The sequence below is a fragment of the Eretmochelys imbricata genome, chromosome 3 (genome assembly GCF_965152235.1).
Source record: "Eretmochelys imbricata isolate rEreImb1 chromosome 3, rEreImb1.hap1, whole genome shotgun sequence".
NCBI classification, from domain to species: domain Eukaryota; kingdom Metazoa; phylum Chordata; order Testudines; family Cheloniidae; genus Eretmochelys; species Eretmochelys imbricata.
Genome location: NC_135574.1, coordinates 115,113,427 through 115,140,149, shown reverse-complemented (window position 1 = coordinate 115,140,149; position 26,723 = coordinate 115,113,427). Strand labels below are relative to the sequence as shown.

The 26,723-nt window shown below is 44.8% G+C and overlaps 1 protein-coding gene across 1 annotated transcript in view; it reads right to left on the bottom strand.

The window, feature by feature from the left end:
- ESR1 (estrogen receptor 1) overlaps positions 1-26,723 on the bottom strand; it is a 187,850-nt gene that overhangs the window by 106,243 nt on the left and 54,884 nt on the right. The window contains exon 3 of the mRNA XM_077811795.1: positions 15,782-15,898. Coding sequence (XP_077667921.1) covers positions 15,782-15,898 — 117 coding nt within the window. The remainder of the gene's footprint in view (positions 1-15,781; positions 15,899-26,723) is intronic.

Here is a 26,723-nt window from a genome sequence, read left to right as displayed (position 1 = left end):
TCCCTTTGAGGGTGGTTTCTACCTTTCTAATAGTTGGATGGGATCATCATATATTTAGCTAGAGATGCCCCTAAAGAATCAACCATTGGTATACCTCTAATGGCATTTTTCAGCTCTTGCAACTCATAATATCTAAATGCATGCCTACTTATGTGTTTACTCTTATCAGGTGTTTCCCATTCCTCTCTGATCACAACCTGAAAGGATGTGTGCAGTGAGATTGCTGTCTCAGGTGAGGCTTTGGACAGCAGGTACTATATTACCCTGATTTGAGCTGGGAAGAAGGGGAGCTGAGTGCCCAGCTTTTCTTCCGAGGGAACTTGGGACCCATTTCGGGGGAAGAGGAGGGAAGGAAAACACATGACCGTTAAGGGTTTCTCCTATACTCCCTCCCCTGGCCTGTTCTGCCTTGGAACTTAACCCAGGCTGGCTAAAGTTCTCCTCATCCATAGAGTCTCTCCACCATTCTGCTCAACACCTCCAGATCATGCTCTTAGGTGTGGGAATTGTGACTTCTTGGTGCAGGTGGGGACCCAACATGCCTGCCCGGTAGTCCCTTGCTTTAGCAGTGCAAGGGTCAGCTGGCTGAGAACAGGCAGGGCACAATTTTCCCTCCTATGAGCCTGTAAGAGCTGCCTCCTGCATAGAACACTGCTTGGATTTAAGCTCATGTTTGCATGACAGCTTTACCACACCTTGCGGGGCAAAGGAGAGGAGTCTGTCAGAGAGGCATTGCAGTACTGGCTCTGGGTGACTGAGACCATGCCATGACTCAGTATTCAAACCAGGAGAGGGAGAAGAAAAGCTGTTTGCTAATGTCTGAAAAATTGGATAAAATAATAAGCTGTCAAAAAAAATCTGGAGCAAAGTGAACCACCACTTGACTGTTGCCACGGAAGCAGAAAGAGCTGGCAGCAGGCTGGAGAAGAGGGAGAGGCTAGCATAGGTTGTGCTACAGCTTTGAACAGCCTCCTCAAACTGTGGACAGAACGGGAACAGCCTATATGTATCAGAACTGTGGGAGAGACTGAGCTATAGGAGAAAAACAAAGACAAGGAAGAAATAAAATAAGTAAACACAGTGACGATCCAAAGAGGGAGGCATATTTTCCCACTGAATGATACCGATTGTGACAATAAATACACAACAGTAATTAAAAATTTAGTTACTACATAGAGGCTAGATTACACCCTTGATCTTTGTGCATCTTCTCATAGAATCCCCATGGATGTCAGCTATGGATGGAAGGAGTAAGGTATCCTAAATGTATGGCTATGTACCATAATTAAAAATGAATTTCACTTTCTCCACCGAATGACTTTGAAGAGCTCTACTGAAGTAAGTGAAGCTATGCTGATTTACATCAGCTGACACTATACCTTACATACACAAGCACAAAAGCCTTTACTAAATTTATTTAGCATGTCTCAGGGCACTCATTACTTCAAGATTTTTGCACTGAATACAGTAATTAAGATTTGCATACAGTCATCTATAGTGGACTCTGCCATTTACCTTTCTTGGGTTCAGCAGCTGTGCATACTGCTCTCTTGTTGTTACTATTAGTATTTTTATTACTGTAGCAACAAAGAGCATTCCTTATGGATCAGGACCCATTATTGTGAGAAACCTTCTGCCAAAAAGGTGTCTCATGTAGCATGTCCTGAAAACAGACTGACTCATGCTTATCTTCTACAATTGGTCATTCTACAGGGAGCCCCCCCTTGACCAAAAATGCCTTAGCTCCAGCTCTAATGAGCTGTGCGTTCTGGGCACTGTTAGCTGAATTTGCCACAGGAGGGCCAGTGCTTCAATGGTTTCTGTTGTAACAGGACTGAATCCATTTGGACCAAAGCCTTGCAGTAACACTAGAAAGAAAATGGGAGCCAATGGAGGTGCAACAGCACTGGTAATGCAATGTGTTCTGAGGTGCTTTTTCCTGTTGAGGTGGTATGCTGCACTCCACACAAGTTAGGCTGCAATGCTGCCATCTTTGGTCCCAAATACAGTGAGTGACAATAGTCCAATCTGCAGGTGACAAATGCATGATTCATAGAAACTCATTGAAGATGAAGAGGCTAGTTTACCGGCAAGGTCTGATGTAATGCTGGCAGACCAGAGTGCTAAGGCCTCATGGCCCCAAATGAACACTGACAAATGCATAGCTGGAAACCAGTCTGTCTTACCCTTGTTTTGCTAACAGAGGTATGAGGTGTATGAGCCAGTGTTCAGACTTAATTAAATGCTTTAAGCTGCTGCATATATTAATCTTATTGAACATCTGTACCCCATATTATATGGTTAGAAGAAGCATTTGCATTATAAATCTCTAACTGTTGTGACAAAGTTCCTCCTCTACCTTGGTGGGTCTTGCGTTTATTGGCGGATTTGCTCACTTTGGAGCTTCACAGCAGCCCTCAGTTTGGTCATTTTCGTGAACCCACAGTCCAGATCAACTCCTCCTGTATCTGACCAGCAGTTGGAAGGTTTAGGAGGGAACATGGGCCCACCCTCTACTCCGGGTTCCAGCCCAGGGCCCTGTGGAATACAGCTGTCTAAAGTGTCTCCTGGAACAGCTGTGTGACAACTACAGTCCCTGGGCTTCTTCCCTATGGCCTCCTCCAAACACCTTCTTTATCCTCACCATAGGACCTTCCTCCTGGTGTCTGATGATGCTTGTACTCCTCAGTCCTCCAACAGTCCGCAAGTTCGCTCCTAGCACCTCTTGCTCCCAGCTCCTTACACGTGCACCACAAACTGAAGTGAGCTCCTTTTTAAAACCCAGGTGCTCTGATTAGCCTGCCTTAATTGATTCTAGCAACTTCTTGATTGGCTGCAAGTGTTCTAATCAGTCTGTCTTAATTGTCCCCAGAAGGTTTCTGATTGTTCTTGAACCTTCCCTGTTACCTTACCCAGGGAAAAGGGACCTCCTTCGGTTGCTGCTCAGCTATCTGCCTTCTATTCTCTCCTAAAGCCCCCTGGCCTGGGCTTTTCTTACTCTTTGACCCTGCTTCAGTTCCCCCCCACTCCGACCGGGCCAGATGCTTTTTCTTCGTTTTGTTTTTTTTGCTGCTGTTCGAGTGCTGGTTGGCTGCCAGCTTGCTGCCAAGCCCCCCCCCCCCCATGCCTGTTTTCGGATGCTGCTATTGCTCCAGCTAAAACCCCCGGAGCGGGGGGGACTGCCGACTTGCTCCCTGGAGGAGGGGAGTGGAAGCCCCCAGACCCAGCCATTTGCTGTTCGTTTGTGGACCTGTAATTAACCAAGTTATTTTTTTCTTTTTATCTACTTGGCATTTCTGGAATGCTCCACAAAGCCCGTGAGAGAAGACAGCCGAATCGCCCAGGGAAGCTACAAATCATCATGGAGGGGGCCGTAAGATTGAGTAACCTTTGAACTGTACTCTCGTGTGGGGGCAGTTTGACTGTGTCTTAACTGCGTTTGTAGGGGCACGGAGCTGCCCCCCGATCCATCGGTGCCCCCCCCCAACACTACTACAACCGTCACGGCTCCCCCGCCCTCCAATTTGCCATCTGCCTCTGGATTCAGCTGCTTGCTCTGAATTCCGCCGTCCGGACCGGAAACGACAGCTGACCAAACGAGACTCTTTGGACAAACGCACATGGGTCCATGTCCCACCCCAACCCCTCCCCCCGGACTGCCCACCCCACAGTTTGCCCCTACTACCTGACCCCAACTCCTGTTTCCTCCCCCTGTCCAGTCTGACCCATTTGCCCCCCCTGCCTGCAGCCCAACAGGGAGAAGTAGTTAATCTGCTTCCCCCTCCTCCTTCTGGTGTCTCCCCGTCTCTCCCTGCTCACGATGGCAGGGAATGAGAGGGGTGAGGCCCCTCTAACAACCTCAGCTACCCCCCCCCCCACTTCTACCAAAACACCTGCCACCGCCCCTGCTGGGGCATCAGCAGCAGGAGGCACCGGGGCGACTACTGCCGCTACTACGCCCACCGCTGCCCCAGATTCTAGGAGAGCCCCCCGGTTAGCTGGAAAGGCCAGGGTGTGAAGAAGGGAAAGGGCCCTGCCACAACCACCAGGCCCTCTATGGCAGGGGCTGCCCCCACCGCTGTGGCCTCATCATCGACCATGGCGTCCCTCGCCCCTGTTCCCTCCACCAGCTCTGCGAGCGTCCCTCCCCCAGCCCCCAGGGCGTATGTCCGAGTGGTGGCAGCCCCCCGCACGCCTGCCACCTCGTCATCTCGCCCACCCACCGCCTCCACTACCATCAATAGCGGCCGGGGCCCCTTTCCCACCATGACCTGGAAGCACGGCCTCCGTTGCCTCCTGGTGCCCACCTCGCCCCACATGGAGACATACGTGCAGGCGTTGGCGAGGGTGGTAGGACCCACGGCTATTGTGGCGGCCTCCAAAATGTACGGGAAGGTAGTCTTTTTCTTAGCCTCGGAGGCTGCCGCCCAGGAGGCAGTGGAGAAGGGCCTGGCGGTGGGTGGGGGGTGTTTGTCCCCCTGGAGCTGCTAGAGGACCTGGGCGTCCACCTAGTCCTCACTTCCGTCCCTCCCTTTCTACCCAATGCCGCCCTGTTACCCGCTCTCTCCACACTGGGGAAACCCGTTTCTGTCATCAGCCTTCTCCTGTTGGGCTGCAAAGACCCCACCCTCTGTCACGTCCTCTCATTCCGCCGGCAAGTGCAGCTTCTACCGCTGCTGCTGGCGGCGCGTGACGGAGAGGCGCTTGAGGGGTCCTTCCTGAACCCCTACCAGGGAGCCCGCTATCAGGTCTACTATTTTACAGGAGAGGCCCGGTGCTACCTCTGCCAATCAGCAGGGCATGTCCAAAGAGACTGCCCCTTGGCCCGGCAGGGAGGTGCACCCGAGACCTGGCAGGACATCGGCTCCATCGTTACCAACGCCCGTGGCCGCCCGGTACCTGAAACCGCCTCTCCTCCGGCTCGATCCACCACTGCTCCCACCTGGGCCCAAGAGACACCTCCCCTACAACACCCAGACTGTTAACAATCCAGCAGAGCCTATGGAGGAGGGTGCAGCAAAGATATTACCGGGCATAGGAGAGGGCCCACCCCAAGGAGAACCCCCCCCATGCTGCCTCACCGTTAGCCCCCCGAGCCCCTGAACCATCGCCTCTGGCCCCCAACATGACCCCTGCTAACCAGCCCCCAGACAATGCTATGGAGGGCTGGACCCTAGTCCAAGGAAAGCGAGGCAAGCGGAAGGCTCGAGCTCCGCTGCACCCATCCGATGCGGAGGCCCCCCTGGAAGACCAGGAAGGGAGGCACTGCCACTGAGCCTTCCGCTATGCCCACGAGTGAGATCCATCCGCCGGTGTCGGGAGAGGAAGACAAAATAGCACGGGAAGGTAGAATTCTCAATCTCCGAGACCCCTGAGGAAGCCCCTTCTGCCCGAACATCACCCGAACCCCCCGTGAATCCCGAAGCGACCATCGTAGCGGGCGCCAGAGGGGAGACCCCCGGGATGGCAGAAGACGACCTCTCCTCCATGTATGAGGAGATAGAGGCCCTGGGTTTGACCCCGGTCACCCAGGGAGAGGATGACCTACTGCCGGCTGGCCTCAATCTGGGCAACCTCACCCCAGTCCCCCTTTCCCCATGCTCCCTCCCCCTAACCGCCTTCCCGGGCGAGCACGCTACAGAAGGTAGTCTACCACCTGATGCCGTAGCTGCCAAATCCACCACAGAGCCTGCGCCTTGCATCACTGGGAGCCCCCTCCCCTCCCCACCCCACCCCCACCCCCTTAACCCTCGAATCTGTTTGGGAGGTGCCACCTCTTAGCTGCTTGCCTCCTGAAGCCCAGAGCCTTGCCTCTGACCCCGCCCCCACCCCTGTTCCTGCCCAATCCACCTCTCCCTGCAATGTTATTGCCGCCCCTGGGGTTATTTCTTTGCCTTTTTTTGCGGATCCCCCCCAAGGGGCAGTCTTTGCATTTTCCTGCCGTGACCCATTAGGAGCTGCAATTTTCCCTCCGCCATCCCCTTCTACCCCAAGGCTTGAGATGGACCTAATAACTTTAGCCTGTCAGAGGCCCTGTCGGTGGTCTGCACCCTGCCTGCCTGCCTGAGCGGACCATGAGGCTGCACCAAGAGCCCCACCAGGGAATAACCGGGAAAATCGGAAACCCCCCCCACCCCCCATGAGCTGCAAAAAGCGTTGGGGGAGTTCATCCGTGGCTCCCGCAACAGGGTACAGCTAGCTCTCCAGCTATGGGGGAACTTTGATCAAATCCTCCAGGCCACAAGGGCCCTTATAAAGGAGGGTAGAGGGAAAGGAAGGCACAGTGCTGCGGCCTATGGGAGGCCCACAGCTTCCGTGATGATTTACTCACTTATGGGATGGGTTACGGATTGTTGCGTGAGCCGCCGGGGGCCGCGAACACCCCTGCCAACAAGGAACCCCCATCCCTTCGCATGACGCCTCTCATTATTGCAACTTTGAACATCAGGGGCTGTAGGATAGCTCTCCGCAGGTCCCAGGTGCTCTCTTACCTTCGGGAAGGGGGGTACTCTGTAGTTTTCCTGCAGGAGACCCATACGGATCCGACTGCCAAGGACAGCTGGTGGCTGGAGTGGGGGGACAGGGTCTACTTTAGCCACTTCACGATTCAACAAGCTGGAGTGGCGACCCTGTTCTCCCCCAACCTATGGCCCGAGGTGCTAGGGGTCACTGAGGCCATGCCGGGCCACCTGCTGCATCTCTGAGTCCGTATGGAGGGGCTCGTGGTCAACGTCGTTAACATCTATGCCCCGACAACGAGCCTGAAGCGGCCACAATTCTATCAGCGGGTGTCCGACTTCCTCGGCACCCTAGATTCTCATGAGTGCCTAGTCCTGGGAGGGGACTTTAACACCACCCTCGAGGAACAGGACCCCCAGGGGCCTAGCTGAGCACGTCCACCGCGAACATTCTCCGAGAAATAGTCGAACATCACTCCCTAGTAGACGTCTGGCGTGACCACCACCCAGATAACACTTCCACTTTCACCTTTGTCCGGGTGGAGGCCCATCGGTCACACCACTCTCGGTTGGACGTATTTATTTATCCCATTTCCATCTTTCACAAGCCCACTCCAACATTCAGCCGGCCCCATTTTCCGACCATGATCTAGCCACCATAACAGCCTCCCTCCGCGCAGAGAGACCAGGGCTGGCCTATTGGCATTTTAACAACAGCCTGTTGGAGGATGAAGGCTTTGTGACGTCCTTTCGGGAGTTTTGGTTGGCCTGGCGAGAGCAGCGGCGTGCCTTTCCCTCGGCGCGGCGACGGTGGGATCTAGGGAAGGTGCGCGCCAAACTCTTCTGCTGTGACTACACCCGGGGCACCAGCTGATGGAGAAATGCAGCGATAGAGCAGTTGGAACGGGAGGTCTTAGAGATGGAGAGGCGTCTGGCCGCCAGCCCCGAGGACCCGTTCCTCTGCGGAGCGTGCCGGGAGAAGCGGGAGGAGCTCCGGGCCCCTGAGGACCATCGGGCCCGAGGTGCCTTTGTTCGATCCTGCATCTGCCTCCTTCGGGAGATGGATCGCAGCTCCCGTTTCTTCTACGCCCTGGAGAAAACGAGAGGGGGGCCAAGAAACACGTCACCTGCCTTCCAGCAGAGGACGGCGCCCCCCTCATGGATCCGGTGGAGATGTGTGGGAGGGCCTGTGACTTCTACACAAGCCTTTTCTCCCCGGATCCGACCGATCCTGGCGCTTGCAGGGTGCTCTGGGAGGAACTCCCCACGGTCAGCGTGGGCGACCGAGACCGGCTAGAGCTGCCTCTCACCCTGGCCGAGTTCTCGGGAGCCCTCCGTTGCATGCCCACCAATAAATCTCCGGGCATGGACGGGCTGACCGTGGAGTTCTACCGCGCGTTCTGGGACATCCTTGGCCCAGACCTAGCCACTGTCTGGGCTGAGTCTTTGCAGGGCGGGGTCCTCCCTCTTTCGTGCAGGTGAGCGGTGCTCGCCTTGTTGCCGAAGAAGGGGGACCTCTGCGATTTACAAAACTGGCGTCCCGTCTCGCTCCTTAGCACGGACTACAAAATCGTAGCAAAAGCAATCTCGCTGCGGCTAGGGTCTGTGATGGTGGACATGATCCACCCAGACCAGACCTACACTGTCCTGGGCCGCAGCATTTTTGACGACCTATTTCTAGTCCGAGACCTTTTGGAACTCGGGCGTAGAGATGGTCTGTCGTTCGCCCTCCTGTCTCTCGACCAGGAGAAGGCATTCAATAGAGTGGACCATGGGTACCTCCTGAGCACTCTGCAGGCGTTTGGATTCGGACCTCAGTTTGTGAGTTTTCTCCAGGTGCTGTACGCTTCCGCGGAGTGTCTAGTTAGGCTCAACTGGACCCTGACCGAACCGGTCAGCTTCGGGCGAGGAGTATGGCAGGTGTGCCCCCTCTTGGGCCAGCTGTACGTCCTGGCGATTGAGCCCTTCCTCTGTCTCCTCCGAAGGAGGTTGACAGTGTTGGTGCTGCGGGAGCTGGAGCTGCGGCTGGTCCTGTCAGCGTACACCGATGACATGCTCCTCGTGGTCCAGGACCCGGGCGACTTGGCACAGGCGGAGGCTTGCCAGGCCATCTATTCGGCAGCCTCCTCCACCCGAGTCAACTGGGTCAAGAGCTCTGGCTTGGCGGTGGGGGACTGGCGGCAGGTGAGCTCCCTCCCACCCGCGCTTCAGACCATCAGGTGGAGCACGGGTCCACTAGGCGTTTACCTTTCTGCCACACACCCTTCTGCGCCAGAGAACTGGCGAAATTTAGAAGGCGGGATGATAGAGTGGCTCCAGAAATGGACAAGCCTACTCAGATGTCTCTCCCTCCGAGGGAGAGCACTGGTGCTTAACCAACTAGTCCTGTCCACGCTCTGGTACCGGCTCAACATCCTGGTCCCAGCCCCGGGTTTCCTGACCAACCTCCGGCCATCGATTCTAGAGTTCTTTTGGTCAGGAATGCACTGGGCCCCTGTTGGGGTTCTTTATCTACCCCTGAAGGAAGGAGGGCAGGGCCTGAAGTGTCTGCACACTCAGGTCCGTGTCTTCCGCCTCCAGGCCCTGCAGAAGCTCCTTTATAGCGCAGGTAGTTCGCCATGGAGCATACTGGTGCACGCCTTCCTGCGCTGCTTCCAAGGGCTCCAATACGACCAGCAGCTCTTTTATCTTTGTCAGAGAGGTTTTCCGCGAGACCTCTCCAGGCTGTCGGTTTTCTACCAGGACCTCCTCCGGACCTGGAAACGGTTTTCAACGACCAGGTCCGTGGCGGCCACCGTGGGAGCAGATCTCCTCGCAGAGTCCCTGCTACACAACCCTCAGCTCCGTGTGCAGGTGGCGGAGACCCGCTCGGTGCACCAGAGTTTGGTCCTGGCGGAAGTCACAAGAGTCGGAGACCTCCTGCACTACGACTGGGGAGACTGGCTGGATCCCCTGACGCTCACTCGACTCATGGGGCTCTCCAGATCTTGTACCCCCCGGCCCGTACTTCAGGAGGTGAAGGCCGCCTTGATGCCCGCTGCTCGGGCTTATCTCAACCGAGCCCTGCGCGAGGGCGCACCCCGTCCACCCTCTACCCCAGGCCCGCCAGACCTTTCAATTGGGCCCCTACCCCGTAGATCCCAACAAACCCCTCACCCTTTCACTGTGAGCCAGCTGCACAAACTGCAGCAGGTCAGCTTCCAAACCGAACCAAGGAAACATCTATATACACTCACGCTTCACACTCTTCATGCCCACACCCTGGTGTCCCGCCCCGATACAAAGTGGCGGGACCTCCTGCCACCTTTGGAGGGTGAGCAGCCCCAGTGGGCCAGCCTGTATTCCACCTTGGTCCCAAGGGCCATTGGGGACATTAGTTGGCAGCTCCTTCACAGAGCTGTGAGCACAGGCGTGTTTTTGATGTGGTTCACCCCCGTCCCGGATATTTGCCCTTTTTGCAACATGAAGGAAACCCTGGCACACGTATATTTAGTGTGCGCCAGGCTACAGCCCCTTTTCCAGCTCCTCACGAATATTTTATTACGCTTTTGGCTACACTTTTCCCCTCACCTCTTTATCTACACACTCCCCATCCGTGGCCCCACAAAGTCACGGGATCTCCTGGTTAACCTCCTTCTAGCCCTAGCTAAAACAGCCATTTATAAAACGAGAGAGGGGAGGCTGGCCAATGAAGGGTCCTGCGACTGTAGGGCCATTTTCCGATCCTCAGTACATTCACGTATCCGGGCGGAGTTCCTCTGGGCAGCGTCCACTGACTCCCTTGACGCCTTTGAGGAGCGGTGGGTGCTGTCAGAGGTTCTCTGCTCGGTGACCCCGTCTGGTTCCCTCTGTCTGACCTTTTGACTGAGGGGAAGAGCGAGAGACCCCAGCCCCAGCTGTTGCCGCTGTGGATACCATCATCACTATCACCTAGGAGGGGTCCTATCACATGTGGGTGTACGTCCCCCCTCCACCCCCAAACCGCCCACCCTGCAGCTGTGCCCATCTTGTCGGGCACTCTCAGGAGAGGAATAATCGGTGACACTGGGCATGGCACTCAGTAACTTGAGGGGGTGGAAGACCACGAGTGTTGAGGAAGCCCCCTGCTCTGGGCCCAGGCTAGCCTGAACACTTCTCCCTCCTGCAGGCTGCTGTGTTATACCTGTGTTTGCTTTTGTTTTGCTGCATAGTTTTGATTGATCCTTTTTGGTGATTTCTCTGTAAGTGTTACACAAATAAAATTCTTTTCTGTTTCAAAAAAAAAAAAAAAAAACCTCAATTACTCTCCTATAGCCATCTGGCCCGACCCTGTCACACTGTGTAACTCAAACAGGAAAGAAGCCTAAATTAATGTAAAGGCTGGCTTCCTCTAGAAAGTATTGGGTCCTGCCCACAAGAAGGCCAACTGAAATCAAATAAGCCACTGTGAATCATCAAAGGACAGATACTTTGTTGATTACTTCTCCTCCCTGAAGAGGAGATCTGCATTTGGACTTGTCCCATCAGCTTGAACTCTGGGAGAAGGGAGTAGAAATCCCTCTCACAAGAATAAACTGGATCTCTATGCTGCTTGGACTCGTCAAGAGCAAGATTTGCATTAGCAAATGATCCCCATTGTTTGCCTTGGGTCAGCCCTTAAGGATGTTAAGGCTATGAGTGCTTGAGGAGTTTGTACTTGATACTTTGTTGCTGAAATCTAAGTATAGAATTCACAACCACTTTGGGATTTGTGCCCCGTTTCTTAACAATCTGCCCTGGAGGTTGGTATTCGTGCTCTTGAGCCCCTCCAGACAGTTTGACACGTGGAGGAAGGTATTTCTCACTGTTGTGGCTACTTGGACAAACTGATTAGTGAGGAGTCCAGTAGGACCTCAAAGGCTTCAAGCTATGTCACTGAATGGAAGGCAGAAGATGTCCACTGAAAGGAGAGGTCAGAGAATCTTGACTAGCTCCTTAAAACATTTTGTTCTTCCCACCAACATCACTATGGTGGAAGAGGTATTTGTCTGAGCAGCTTTGATTCTGGTACTGCAGCAATTACCATATCTCACCAGTTTGCAACCTAACTAGCTACACTCAAGGCACTACACAGGACACCTGCAACCTTATTGGAGCAGGTAAACCCTATCACAGGTTTCTCATGTCTTTGTGTGGGACCCAGGCACAGAGTTGGATGAGCTAGTGACCTCCCACCTAACTGCTATGAAACTCATAAAAATGTGCTGTGTCTCAGATCAGCCTGACTTGAGACCTATAAAAATTAAACAAATATGGTTTTCTACCATGTAACATGCTAGATTTGGCTCAGGACAGATCATGGAGGTGCATAACTTGTTTAATTACCTCTATGCTGTCCAAGCGACAGAATGAGAACTAAATGACCACCAGTGTCTCCACAGAGTTGTCTGGGTGTAGTTTCAACTATCAGCTCTGGATCCAGGTGTTACCTTATCAGGCATTGAAACTTTCTGATGAAAATGGTCACAGGTTCTGAGGAGATATAGAGCCTGGTGGTGAGAGAAGTTTCTACAGGATTGCATTAAAAACAGGAGTTTCTCAAACTACTGTCTGTGGACCACTGATGGCTCACATACAGTGCGTGCTTGGTGGCTGGTCACAGGGCATTAGCTCTTCCTATTTTCAGCTACTAAAATGAGTTGAAAACCAATTAATGTATTTAGCTGTCTTTTTAATATTTTTCAATATAAATCAGTTACACAGTTGCCATAGGGATGTTATGCCATCACTAATGGAAAGGTCCATGGACTGCAAATGGGAAGGACAGCGGCCACAGTCTCTCTATTACGAGGTGGTCCACATTATGAAAAAAAGTTTGAGAACCCCTGAATTAGGAGGTGGTCAGGGACAAATTTAAAAGTAGCTATTCTTTTTTGTCCTAAATTTAATCCCCAGAACTGGTGCTAAGGCTATACTGCTGCTTAAAAAAATAGAAGCATATGTACATTGCTGTTGAATATATCACAGCTGAGAAAATTATTAGACTGTATACTTAAGAGGAAAGAGAATATCAAAAAGCCTTAACTCAATAGAGATGTACTGGATTATTCTGACAATGAAAGCAATGTAAATATAAATGAATGAAAAGATCACGTGTAAGGTAGCACAAAATGATACAAATGTTGTATTTGAGAAACCGTATATGATCATATAGCTGAAGATGATATTGCATATATACAAGAGGACAGAGTTAAGGTAGCAGCTGCAGCCTTAATTGTGATATTTTCTGCTTGCTTAACTATATAGCCTTAATATTTCTTTACTGTATTTTTTTGTTGTTTTGTTCTGCAAGGACTACGTTTTTCATGATGGAAAAACTCCAATCAGGTGCTCCAGAATATTAAGTTGAGAGCCACAATACACACATATGCATTCCATGAATCAATTATTGGAGTTCTATTTCAGTCCGAAGCTAGAAGCCAAATGAAGGGAGTAATTGGCTGCTCTGAATCACCAGGATGATAGAAATAATGACAGAGAAAAGCTGAAACATTCTGAATAGCCTAAAATTGGAGTCCTGAGCCAAACCTCTCTCACCTGAGAAAAATAAAGAATGAGCACTGGAAACCCTCTCTGAACATTCAGAAGACACCACCATCCAGATTTAAGTCTCTGCAAGATACTATTGCTAAGACTTCCTTTACAAATAGGTTTAGATAAGGTTAGTAATTTTTTAAATAAATGTGACTTTGAAATATTTTCATTAAAAACACAGACACTATCTTCCTTCCATTTTAAAGCAGGTGCATCTAATCTCCAGTTTTATAATTCTCTGCATTTCAAAATTAATTGCACTGTTAAACATAGACTACCAATTAAAAATGATTAATTTTTGGATGTTTTGCCACATTTTCAAATATATTTATTTCAGTTCCAACACAGAATAGAAAGTGTACAGCGCTCACTTTATATTTTTATTACAAATATTTGCACTGTAAAAATGATAAACAAAAGAAATAGTATTTTTCAATTCACCTCATACACATGATGTAATGCAGTCTCTTTATTGTGAAAGCACAACTTACAAATGTAGATTTTCGGTTACATAACTGCACTCAAAAACAATGTAAAACTTTAGAACCTATAAGTCCACTCAGTCCTACTTCAGCCAGATACTAAGACAAACATGTTTGGTTACATTTACAGGAGAGAAAGTTGCCTGCTACTTATTTACAATGTCACCTGAAAGAACAGGCATTTGCATAGCACTCTTGTAGCTGATGTTGCAAGGTATTTACGTGTCAGATATGGTAAACATTCATATGCCCCTTCATGCTTTGGCCACCATTCCAGAGGACATGCTTCTATGCTGCTGACGCTCGTTTAAAAAAAAAAAAAAAAGCCTTTAGTCTGACTGAACTCCTTGGGGGAGAATCGTATGTCTCCTGTTATGTTTTACCCTCATTGTACCATATATTTCTTGTTAACAGCAGTCTCGGATGATGACTGAGCACATGTTCGTTTTAAGAATACTTTCACTGCATATTTGACAAAACGCAAAGAAGGTACCAATGTAAGATTTCTAAAAATAGCTACAGCACTCGACACAAGGTTTAAGAATCTGAAGTGCCTTCAAAAATCTAAGAAGGATGAGGTATGGAGCACGTTTTCAGAAGCCTTAAAAGAGCAACACTCCAACGTGGAAGCCACAGAACCCAAACCACCAAAAAAGAAGATCAATGTTCTGCTGACTCAGATGACGAAAACGAATGTGTATTGATCTGCTCTGCTTTGGATCGTTATTGAGCAGAATCCATCATCAGCATGGACGCATGTCCTCTGGAATGGTAGTTGAAGCATGAAGGGACATGAATCTTTAGTGCATCTGGTATGTAAATATCTTGCGATGCTGGCTACAACAGTGCCATGTGAACGCCTGTTCTCACTTTCAGGTGACATTGTAAACAAGGAGCAGGCAGCATTATCTCCTGCAAATTGTAACCACACTTATTTGTCTGAGCAATTGGCTGAAGTAGGACTGAGTGGATTTGTAGGCTCTAAAGTTTTACATTGTTTTATTTTTGAATGCAGTTATTTTTTGTACATAATTCTACTTTATAAGTTCAACTTTCATGATAAAGAGATTGCACTACAGTACTTGTATTAGGTGACTTGAAAAATACTATTTTTCTACAGTGCAAATATTTATAGTCAAAAATATAAAGTGAGCACTGAACACTTTGTATTCTGTGTTGTAACTGAAATCAATGTATTTGAAAATATAGAAAACATCCAAAAATATTTAAGTGGTATTCTATTGTTTAACAATGCAATCACTCACATGATTAATCGCAATTAATTTTTTTATCTCTGCCTGTCCCCTTCCCTTGCTTTCTGTCTGTTTCTTTAACCAAAAGGAGTGGTAATTTAAAGGAGGGAGAGAAGACGTCTACTGGGGAAATGCTCAAAACTCACTATTAAAACATCCCAAAGGTCTCTTGGAAAGAACCTTTGCTCTGAGAACAGTATAATAAAGGTTATTTGATGGCAGTGTCCTCTATTTATAAAAACTTTTCCTCTAAACATTAATCATCAGATATCTCTAGTACAATCAGTTTTGGGATGTGCAGCAACCACTGTTGACATCCAAGGCGAATTCTTCTCTCACACCAGTGTAACTCCAGTGTCTCAATGTAATTACTTGTGATTTAGCTCAGTGTATCTGAGATGAGAATCAGGTCCTGAATATTTCAATACTGGAAAAGGATGTTAATTCAGGTGCATTGTGTGCCGTTGCAGGGTGCTAGAACAGCTCTGAAGGTGGCAACCCTTTATAAATCCACAGAAGTAGTGCAGTAAGAGCAGCAGTACTGCAAGTTTCTCCAAAGTACCTCACCAATATGTTTCATACCTGACCTAGATACAAGATAATTAACAGTCTGTTCCCATACAAGTCTTGGCCTACCCTCAGAAACAGTCCACAAGATGGTAATAACGATGCTGCGTTTTACTATGTGGATATCTGTCCACTGGGACCTGAACTGAGACCATCAATGTGTTTCACAGAGCGCTGAATGGCATATTGCAGAAAAACAAACATTTAGGACTGGATTTCACTCATGATAGCCTGCGGCCAGACAAATCCACTTGTGAGGAAACAAATTTTAAAATATTAGGGGTGAAATCCTATTCACACTGAAGTCAATGGCTACATTTCCATGGACTTCGATTCAGCCAGGATATCACCCTCATTTACTCATGGTTGGGATTTTTTGGCCAACAACAGTTGTCTTTGCTTAATTGGGTTGGTTGTCCAGTTAAGCAGCCATCAGTGCTAAAAAGCGTGTTTGTTGTTGTGTACGTACCACCTTTCATCATTCCCACTTCATAGCACTTCCGCAGCCGGCAGGCCTGGCAGCTCTTTCTCCTGTTCTTGTCGATGGTGCACTGGTTAGTAGCAGGACACATGTAGTCATTGTGCCCTGTAAAGCCGGAGGAAAAATATAAAAGTAGAATTAAAGAAAAATAGACAATCCCTTAACAGTATTTTCCAGAGTTCCTGTAATACTTTATCTTAAATTTCTCATTGAGTATTTTTCATGACCACTCGAATCATAAGAAATTTGATAGCTTTCCCTAAACAAGCATATTAGGTGCATACTTGTGCTTTATTAATGGATGTGCTGGTGGTGGCGGCTCTATAGTGAAGACAGAATTTATACTTCCATTGCAAGTTCCATTTTCAGTATCCTATAGTGAAGTAGTGTTAGAAATATGTCAAAACACTTACTTAATAAAAAGAATGGACATCACAATTCTAATAGTCAAAGCAGAGGACTGATGGCAGGATTTCTGTGTTCTATTACCAGCTCTACCACTGGACTTGAGGCAATTTGGGAAAGTAACTTTATGCCTCAAGTTTAGTCATCTGGAATATAGGTGAAATTATCTACCTACCTCCCACACAGGTCTGTTGGGAGGATTAGGTAACTGATTGTGAAGTACTGTAAAGGTCCTTGGAATAGAAAGGACCATAGAATATTTTTAGCACCCACTACACTTTTGGGCAGTGAAAAAAAATACATGAAATCATAAAAACATAATATAGAAGTGACAAATATAAATCAACTAATTGCACATCATATCTAGGTGGGCTTCAACTTGAGTTACACATTTTAAAAGTGACAATGTTTAGAGTATTCCAGCAGTAGTGCCTTTTCACTGTGAGCCCCACTACATTTGAAACTGGTTGATGACAGTTACCCTATAGTCAGGTCTGCCACAATAGACACTATTACTTTCAATAGGCTTATTATCTATTCCTAGTAAGATGCATTACATTTATGCACAAGGATTTTTCTTGTCTCACCTATTTAAAAAACAACAAAAACACACCACACATACCACCTACAACCATCCAGTTATAGAGAAAGTTTGCAGAGGATGGAAAAACATTGTCAAACAGATCTTTATTTTTCCCAACTAAACAGGACAAGGTACAGCACAGAATGAAACAATTTTACTGCAGAACTGTTTGTTCCTTATTCAGGTCAGAGAGCAGTCTGAGGTAGAGTGGGGTGGGGGCTTGACAGAGGCCTTGGTCTCATCAAACCCTCTATCCTTGATTATACATTAGAAAATACAGAATAAAAACGGCTATCAGATTACACCAAGAACATCTGCTGTTTTATGCTGCATAATTGGGATCCAATCAAAATCAGCTGCAGAACTGGTGACTTGCTAATATGCTGACAGCAGACCACACACTGCCTGAAATAGGCATATTAATTATTAGAATTAATATTATTTATAAGCCCTGGCTAATAGAGTGGTGTGACTAGAACAACCTGAATCTGCAGGCTGTGCTCCAGGACTGAGCTCAAGAAATATATTTCAGAGATACTACCTCAATCTAAGCAAACCCATTTTAAAAATTTTCCACTTCCTTCTAGTATTATACAGTGTGTTCTGTATCTGATTCAAAACATTTCACATGTAAAAAAGTCAAGCTGGAAAAAGAGCAGTTCCAACCACATAAAGATGTGGTATTTATTAGTAATAAGTAAAGTAACATTTAAAAGAATCTTGTTAAAACAGCAGTAACAAAAAAACCCAAAACACACACCACTGTAAATCTTGTCCCCATTCCTCAGTCTCAGTTTATAAACCAAATGTGAGAGCTCTGAAATGGAGGAGAGGGTGTAAGCACACCCTTATTGTGAGTTGTTACTGCTTATCTTGACGGTTAAAGATCCTGACTTTGCTCCTATAGCAGTCAACAGATTAAACTCACATCAAGACCAAGAGCAGGACCTAGCCCTTCAACTTAATGACATACTTGACTTTAAGAAGGGAGGTGGTAGTTCCATTGAGATCAAAGTTAACATATGCCCAAGTGTTTTGTTGAATTGAGGCCTAAATAGTTAGCTTTCCTATTGTACATGTTTTTAGAGATATCATGGGTTTACATGGCTATGTTTTTAAAAGTCTGCCTTATTAATTAGTAGAAGAGTATTCAGTATATTTTACAGCACCTAAAGCTGTACTAGGCACCCTACAGAACAGTTTACAAAAGCTGGTCCCTTCTGCAAAGAGCTTGCATTCCACTTACAGAGGTGAAACCACATGCAAAGGCAACGAACATTTGGGAGGGTGGGTTTGAGGAAGCAGAATGGCAATAGCAACGAGACCAAGGTGATTCAGTTTAGGCCAATATGGTTCTCTCTCATGATCAGAGACTATTTCTTTTTGTTCACGCTGTATGAAAGACATTAAAACACTTCTGTTGTGAACGGTGCTCTCTTAAGCGTCATCAAAAGAGAAGTGTCAAGTGTCTAAGTCCAGGCCCACTGCACTTCTAAAAAAGACTTGCATTGTACAGTCCCTATGAGGGGCCCTCCTCATAGACAAAGGCCCTGACCCTACCAATGATTCCATCTGGGTGGATAGCAAGGATGCAGATAGTGCAAATGGTAATAGTGGTTGTGTAAGTGCACACTTCTCCACAAGAAGTTTGATTGAGATCAGTTCATTTCACATAGGCTAGTAAACAGTCATCAGATGGTACCACCTTTCAGTCACTGGGACTTAAACTACTGGCCTATCCGAATATTGTTCTGTGAGCACTCCCACAAAAAATTTAATTTCTAATTTGATGGATGACTTTCATTTCACTTCAGTCAAGTGAAATAAGAATCTATCCCAGAAATGATGAACTTAAAAGTATGTTTCATTTAATTAGCGTAGTTACCACAAAAACCTAAACTGAAACCAATGTAGATTTCAGTACAGCAGCACAAGGTTTCAGACACTTTGTATAATTAGATGCCACCACCTTCTGTCCTGTAACACTCTCGCATACAATTTATAGTCACTAGAATTATAAGACACACACCGTTACAATATAAACTGATTGCAGTGACTAAATATTAATTCTGCTAATTTCAGCCAGGTGTTCATTTTAAACGTTGCTATTTCAGGCATTCATCCCAGTTGTATCAGGATAGTAGGTTCTAGGGTACTGCATTGGCGATATAAAGCTATTCTATGGACCCATCTCGACAGCCACATCAGTAGTATTTCATTAGTCCAGCTCAAAAGATAAAACGTGGAGTTTCTCTAAGGCAAACAGGCTGGGGCTGAGGCTAAAGTTTTGCCAGGCAAAACCCTAGAAGAATCTCCTCAAATGTTCAGAGTAAGGTTTATATTTGTTGTCTTGACTTAGAAATAAAGGAGAATCCTTGGAAAGGTGGTGAGGTTTAGACACTAGTCCAGAGTGTACACACATCACGTCGAATGACAGTTGGGAACTGGCAGTTCCCATCTGTCTCCAAAGTTTTAGTGTCTCCCAACCACTTCCTGACAGTCCCCACTAAATAAAAGGTCACACCTACCTCCTTGACAACTGCTCATTGTGTCCCCAAATACCAGACAATAACCAAAATTGTGTATGTCTATAATATGAACTGAAGGCCCCTGAACTTTGGAGGAAATGCTGAATCACTTTTTAAATATAAACTAAAAAGCTGCTTATTGTATGTAAGATGAAGTTTTTAATATGTGGTAAAGGGCCTCTGGTATCGTATACATTCATTATTTTCTTTTCATCCAATGAGCAATTGAGTTTCACTTTGTGGCCTTTCAGGGGAGAATACAAAGACACTGATGAATGACTTAGAAAGAAAGATCAAAATCTAAAAAGTACTATTGTAATTTATACATGTCTTTGCTTTATAGTTTCACTCCAAGAAACAAATTGGGATAGTCAGCTGCAGTGACATGAAGCCAAAAAAAAAATATTCAAAGTCAGCATTTGAGCAATTTCAGACCAGTCGCTAAGTCATAAAATAGGTTTGACATCCAGACCTCCTTTATAAGGCTGAACTGAAGTTGATAGAGCTAGAACAATTTATACCAGCTGATGATCTGCCCAGTATTCTGAGAAGAGCAAGACAAGTCATACAAATCAATCAATTTCCTTGAAGGAAGAATGAAATTAGCCTTTGCAAGTTTGAGGGTTCAAGTTAAAATTCTAAGCTCTTCTCTGGATCAGCCATCTTTTTCTTCTGGCTCCTTGGTAGTATGGTAATACAAAAGTAGTGAATTCAAGTTTTCAGGGGATTCACTGCTCAGCTACACTCCTCCCCACCAGCAAACTTTAGAGCCTCTTTCTCATCTTAATGACAGGATCCACAGTAGCAGCCATGTTAGTCTGTATTCACAAAAAGAAAAAGGAGGACTTGTGGCACCTTAGAGACTAACAAATTTATCTGAGCATAAGCTTTCGTGATCTGATGAAGTGAGCTGTAGCTCACGAAAGCTTATGCTCAGATAAATATTAGTCTAAGGTGCCACAAGTACTCCTTTTCTTCTCATCTTAGCTATCTTCAAAAAAAAAAAAAAAAAAAAAGGCGGGCGGGGGGGGAAGAGATGTTGATGGAGCAAGATAGGCTGACTGAGAAGAGGGAAGTTTCCTATCTACATAAACCTCAGCGTTGCTTAGCATAGAACAGGGTATGCGAACGCAGATCAAAGTTGACCCAAAACTGATTTTGAGTACTTTTGGGCTTTCATTTGAATATTTTACAGAGCTTCAATTTTGAGGTTTAAAAGGGAGGAAATGCAACAGTGAAACTGATCATACAGGATTTAATTTCTCAATTGCAGAGTAATGTGTGTGTGTCACTCTGACAGACAGAATGTCTGTTGAGTCACTGTGAAGTGATGAAAACAGCTACAAGTGTGGCTCAGAGCTCTTTATTTAGATTACTACCAGGTTCAATCACTGGATTTGCAGTATGTTACCATCCAATTTTTATATTCTCAGCAAGTTTGTTTTTACTAATTACACCCATGTGGTGTACAGATACAGTAAGGCACATATCTGCATCATGCCGAAGTCCTAGTCCAGAGGTAACCCAACCAATCTTAATTCTACAGCTAATTTATATGCAACAACAATCTCATTGGTTGTAATGAAGTAGACTCGACAGACTGGATTGTGTGGCTCAGCGGCCACACCCATGTAACATCATGGGCTTTCAGCTACTAATGTATATTAAGTGCTGCCCCATGTGCCAAATTTTGTAGGTCACTTTCAAATTCCAGTGAAACCATCTCCATGTTCAGAAAGGCCTCCGAGTCTGAACAATCCTATGTCTTCAATAAGATTTGACTTGAACTAACGAGATTCCTCTCTGCCTTTCACCTCTCCTTCTGCCAATCCAGTTACCCAGACAAATTGAAGCAAGAGATTTGGAGAGCACACATTGCACAAGAACTGGTGTGGACGCAATTTGCTGTTATCTGTACTATTTCATAATCATTAAGCACAGAAGTCTGTAAAGAATGACACAAAAAGCAAAGCATTACTTTAGAAATGCATCTGATTATTTTCTATTATAGCAGATCAGTGGAGAGTTTTTCCACCAGCCTCTGAGCCCAAACCTTAAAATGGCTTTTTTTTTTTTAAACTTAGAGATTATATAACAAAATGAGAAAAAGACAAGAGCATTGTTTGTGCATTAAAATTCCTCCCCACCCCAATGTGCATCTTTTCAATTTTAGACAAGATAATAAAAGCAGCATGTTTTTTCCAGATGACTTTAAAATAAGACTCCAGTCCACTTGACTGAGGCAGATCCCAATCTCTGAAGAAGTCTGGCTAGGAACTGACATTTTCTTTCAGTATCTCTCTATTTGATAAATCACAATTGTTTTAAATGTCTGGCCCTTGATCAAACCAACAGCTGTATTAAAGAAAAAAAATGGATGCATCACTCGCCACCATCTCTCTCATTGTGATCACTCCAGAGACAAGTAAGTAAGTATTTTCAATGATACTCCCTATGGCTCAGAAACAAAGTTAGAGCTACACAATCATGTAGGTCCTGATGCTGGGCATGGCCTATTATTTCTAGAACTTTTGAATGACACTTGACATCTCTATCCTCTTAAACTACCTGTGTATGAATAATAGTATTTTTCCCCATTCTAACACTTCATAGCCAACATGGGGATACAAACTAAAAATCAATTAAGTGCCTCTTGACCCCCCCCACAAAAAAAATTCAGTCAGCTGCTCCCAAGCAGAAAACAAACATATCTAATTTAATTTCATATATAGCTTCTATTGTTGGATCATCATGAGATACATAAGTTTGGCTAAATCTTAGGTAATTATAGGATCTTGATTGCTGTAGTATCTGAATACCTCAATGTTTAATGTATTTATCCCTGAGAGATAGGGAAGTGTTCTATTACCCCCATTTTAGAGAAGAGAAACTGAGGCAGGCAGGCTAAGCAATGATTGAGAGAATTTTCAATGTAATTAACAGACATCAGTGGTCACTGCTGTTTTTAACAAAGGGAGTTCCCAGCAATGGAGGTTTGCTTAACTGAAGTTGTACTGTAGTTACCTAATATTTTTGTTTAAATACTTTAATAGAAAGCCCATCCTACTTATTCAGCATTTTCTCTGTAAAATAAAACCAGCTGCAATTATTCTTATACCTATTAATCTAAACCAATACCCCCTATGTCTACTTTGCCCAATTAAATTAAAATAAAGAAGAGTCAAAGATTTTAAAACTCAAAAGGGACCATTAAGATACCTAACAGAATCTCCAGCATAACACAGGCCATAAAATTTCACTCATTAATTCCTCCAGTAGACGGAATTATTCTTCCCGAATATGTAACTGAACACCCTTGAGCCCAATAATTTGTAGCTGAATTACAGCAAATTGTTTAGAAAGTTGTACAGTCTTGATTCAAATCAAAGTAATAATGAATTGCCAGTTCTGTTGGTACATTGTTTCAATGGTTAAATTATAAAAGTAAACTTGTTAAGTTTACATAGTAAACAACCCTTAGCTAGTTTAAATATTTCAATCAAGTTGTGTTAGTCTTCTCTGAAAGCTAAATGTCACCAGTTTCACAAGGGTCTTTTCATGGGTGAATCCCTCCCATACATTTATCATTTTAGTTATCCTATGATGCGCTCTCCAATTTGACTAAAATGACTTTTTTGAAAAATAAATACAATCAAAACTGAACATTTGGACCAAATTCTGTTTTCCAGTACTCTGGCTTCAGTGGAGATTTCACTGATGCAGCTGAGTGTACAGTCTCAATCAATACTCCAATGCGCTATAAAGGTGTTTCTTTTCAGATAAAATTTCAGGTCTAATAGGCAAAGAACTTTGAACCTGTTTCTCCACTCTCCCAGATGTAAATCAAAAGTAACTCCACTGAGGCAGACAGAGTTGCTCTGAAGTAAAATTGATTTGATGAGAGTTAAGCCCTTTCAGCTCTTATTTTTCTAGTGAATATTTGTGCTGCTGAGATAGCACTGAGCATAACATGAGCTGGCATTGGGTACATTTAATATAACCTGCTATACCAGTTGTTGCTCATGATTCAGCAGCCACTTCAGAATGCTTTCCTGTGGGCACTATTAAGATTGACAAGCTGATGTAGTAATACTGGTATTGAGCTAGGACACTCTGTTCAGCACACTCAATGAAAAAAAGCCAGCTACATGCTTATGAAATGATTAGATCAACACTTCATAAAAAATAGTGGTGGTGATCTTTTGAAATTCATAAATGGTCTTATAGCTGGATTTTCAACAGAGCACAAGCTAGGGGAAGCTAGGCACCCAAGTCACTGGGAGTTGGACACAACTCCCTTATGCGGTATGGAAAATCCCACCCTTAAGTCTTAAAGACTGATTATGGTCTATTGCTTAGAGCTGGGGTCTGAAAGTCAAGTGTTTGGATTCAATTACTTTAAATTACTGTTTGACCTCCAGTAAGTCACTCAGCCCTCTCAGTCTCAGTTTATCCTTGTAACATCTAAATTTACAAAAATGAACTAATCCTGACAACTCCCTAAAGCACTCAGAAATCCTCATATTTACATGGTTAATATGAAGAGATTAATTGCATTTATTTAATGGATTTAAATGCATGGTTTTCTCAGCCTGGAATTAAGTCTGGAAGTGCAGTGTGGTGTGTGAAACATGTCATTTGTGGTGTCTTTCCAACTAAAGAATCAAATATACCTTGAAGGAGGAAACAGGAAATATTAAATTAGAGACTTTAATTTTCAATTCCTGGTTAGCAAGGTCTAGGAATTCTGCCCAAGAAGTGTGCACAGCTTCAGAGTAGTAAACAGAAAAACCTCATCACTCAACACAAATTTATGTGATCAGATAATAAGTAGAATTCTCCTCGTGTTAGTGAAATATGTTGTCCAAGTGAATACAAAATTTTGAAAGAAACAAATTAGAGATGCACTAGCATTGGCTGCCCTTCCAAAAGTTCCCAAGCAAAGCTATGCTTGTGTAGAGCAGAGAAAGGAAACTCTTATAGCTAAAAAAAGGGACTGAGAATCTCCTGAATTTTATTCCAGGTTCTGTCAACTGACATAACTCGTGTGCCTAGCTTATCGGTCCATAACATGGGCATAACACCACTTATGGTTCATATATCACTAATGTAGGTGAGGCTTACTTCATTCATGCTTGTAAAATGAAGTCAGATACTCAGATGGAAGGCACTATAGAAATGTAAAGTATTATTGTTAGTGTACATTACACTGTCCTCTGCGGAGTACTCTCAATATTTATTATAGGCAACAACTGACTTCAAACCATCAAAATACCTCCAGTGACATTATGCTCCTGAAGCCTTCACAACTTGATAGGTCACTTGTAGCCTGCTGATTTCTGACCTGCCACTCTTTTCTTACAAAATTCAGTTCTGTAGCAGTGATTGGCTAGACACAGCGCAGCACTGTGTTGGAGCTGAAGGAGATTAAAATTACCAACTGGAAGAAAAATTACCCAATTAATATATTCCTTTTATTTGCAGTTCACCTCATTTAAATAGGTAATCAAATCACAGCCATTCTTAAATTAATAACGCAGAGAAGAGACTACCCTGCAGACTGAAGAAATCAATATGACCTAGTAAGAGTTTTTCTAACAATTCACTTCTTTGTTTGCATTCTTTTCATTACATGTGAACTGATGTTTTTCCAATGTCTCTATGCATCATTAGTCATGTTAACTTTTATCAGTGTTATAGTTTTCATTGTATTATTATTTCCAACATCCAAGTGCTTAACTCAGAAGAGGATTCAGAATAATAAATTAGCTTCTAAGTAATGGCTTAGCATAGACATATCAACATCTGAGGAAATTAATGCACAGGTAACAAATTTTAATACTGAAGGGTATAGAGGGACCTATTTTACTTTATCCAAGGATATATGCTATCACTAGAAAAAGCTAATTTCAGTCTCTTCAGAATGAAAACTTTCACTACTGTAAAAAATGTGAGAAGGAGTAATGAGGATATCAAGATTCTTGTTTTGACAATTAGAAAACAATAAGAAACTTAGAAGAGTGACTGGAAAGGACTGGGTAGACACACTGGTGACTGGGAGAGGTGTTTGGTTAGTGGATATAATCAATCATCATTAGATATTGAAAAGAAGGAAGCAGGTGATAGGAGCTGTCGTAGGGGCTTGTTTGCCACAATACAGAACCTTCTGAAAGGTAGATGGGTGCTTTAAAATGTGGCTCTATTTGAAGTTGGCTAGCTCACCTTACTTCTCAGTCTTTGACACTGAGGAAACCTCATGAATCTAACATTCTAACTGCAGCATGAAAGATGATATTACTGTAAGTGGGTGATCTAGGGCTTAGTAACTAGCAAACAGAAGTGTATGGATTTATCTAAAATGCCTTAAGAAGTGGTAGAAATCAAGTGACTAGGAGCTAATGAAAGAGTTCTATTTAAGTAAAATGTATACTTTGTGGCAAGATTGAACACACATCGGTTCTAAGTGCAGCAAATCAGTTTCTTTGGATTTCTCAAGATCAAATGTATCACTAAATGAAACATTGTGCACTGAAGTGAAAGGACAGAACACTGATGAATATAAATTCTGTGAATGAGGCATTTCATAGTTAATCATAATTGAAACATTGGCACAACGGTTAGTTTCTGTCCCTGCTTCAGGCTTTTCAGCAGCATCTTCATTCAGAAGATATTTGTTTTCGCTTTTTTTGGGGTAGGTGGTGATTTCAAAGATCAAAGGGCAATGATTTGAATTTGATAAGTTGTAACCTTAAAATTCCGTCAAAGTAGCACAAAATACTAAATCAAGGAAGCAAAGCACTTCAACCTATAAGTAATTTAAATATTCAGGTCCACCGGTAGATGCTGTAAGTCAGGAAGAAAAAAAACCCAACACTATTGATATTTCAGCACAATGCTTAGCTGAAACTGAGAAATGAACTGATAAGGGATACAAGCATCCATCCATACCATGAGAAAAACACATTTCTATATAAAACTATTAATTCTATTTCATGAAATAGAATTGCAGAATATTGTATTTGGCTTGCTGAAGATGCAATCCAAGAATTCGGAGGACAAAAAAAAAAACACAAGGCATTTGCCATTTGGGCAGACAAAGGATATAAAAATGAAAAGGTGAAAGAACTTCTCAAGTGCAAACACCCTAAAATTTTTGACACATGCATGTTGAATATACTATTTAAACCTTAGAGAAAGTAACATCATATACAGTCCCAAAACATGTTGCGGAAGTTCATAAATTCTTCTATAACTACCATCAGCCTCAAAGTTGTTTGACTGAAGGAGAATTGATGCCCTTGAATCCCAATGACATCTGTGTCTCTGCACTGAAATCACTACCCTAAAAATACTCATGTTTTCACTGAGCATAAGGAGGGTTTGATCAAAACAATTAAAAACAAGGGACTCCACA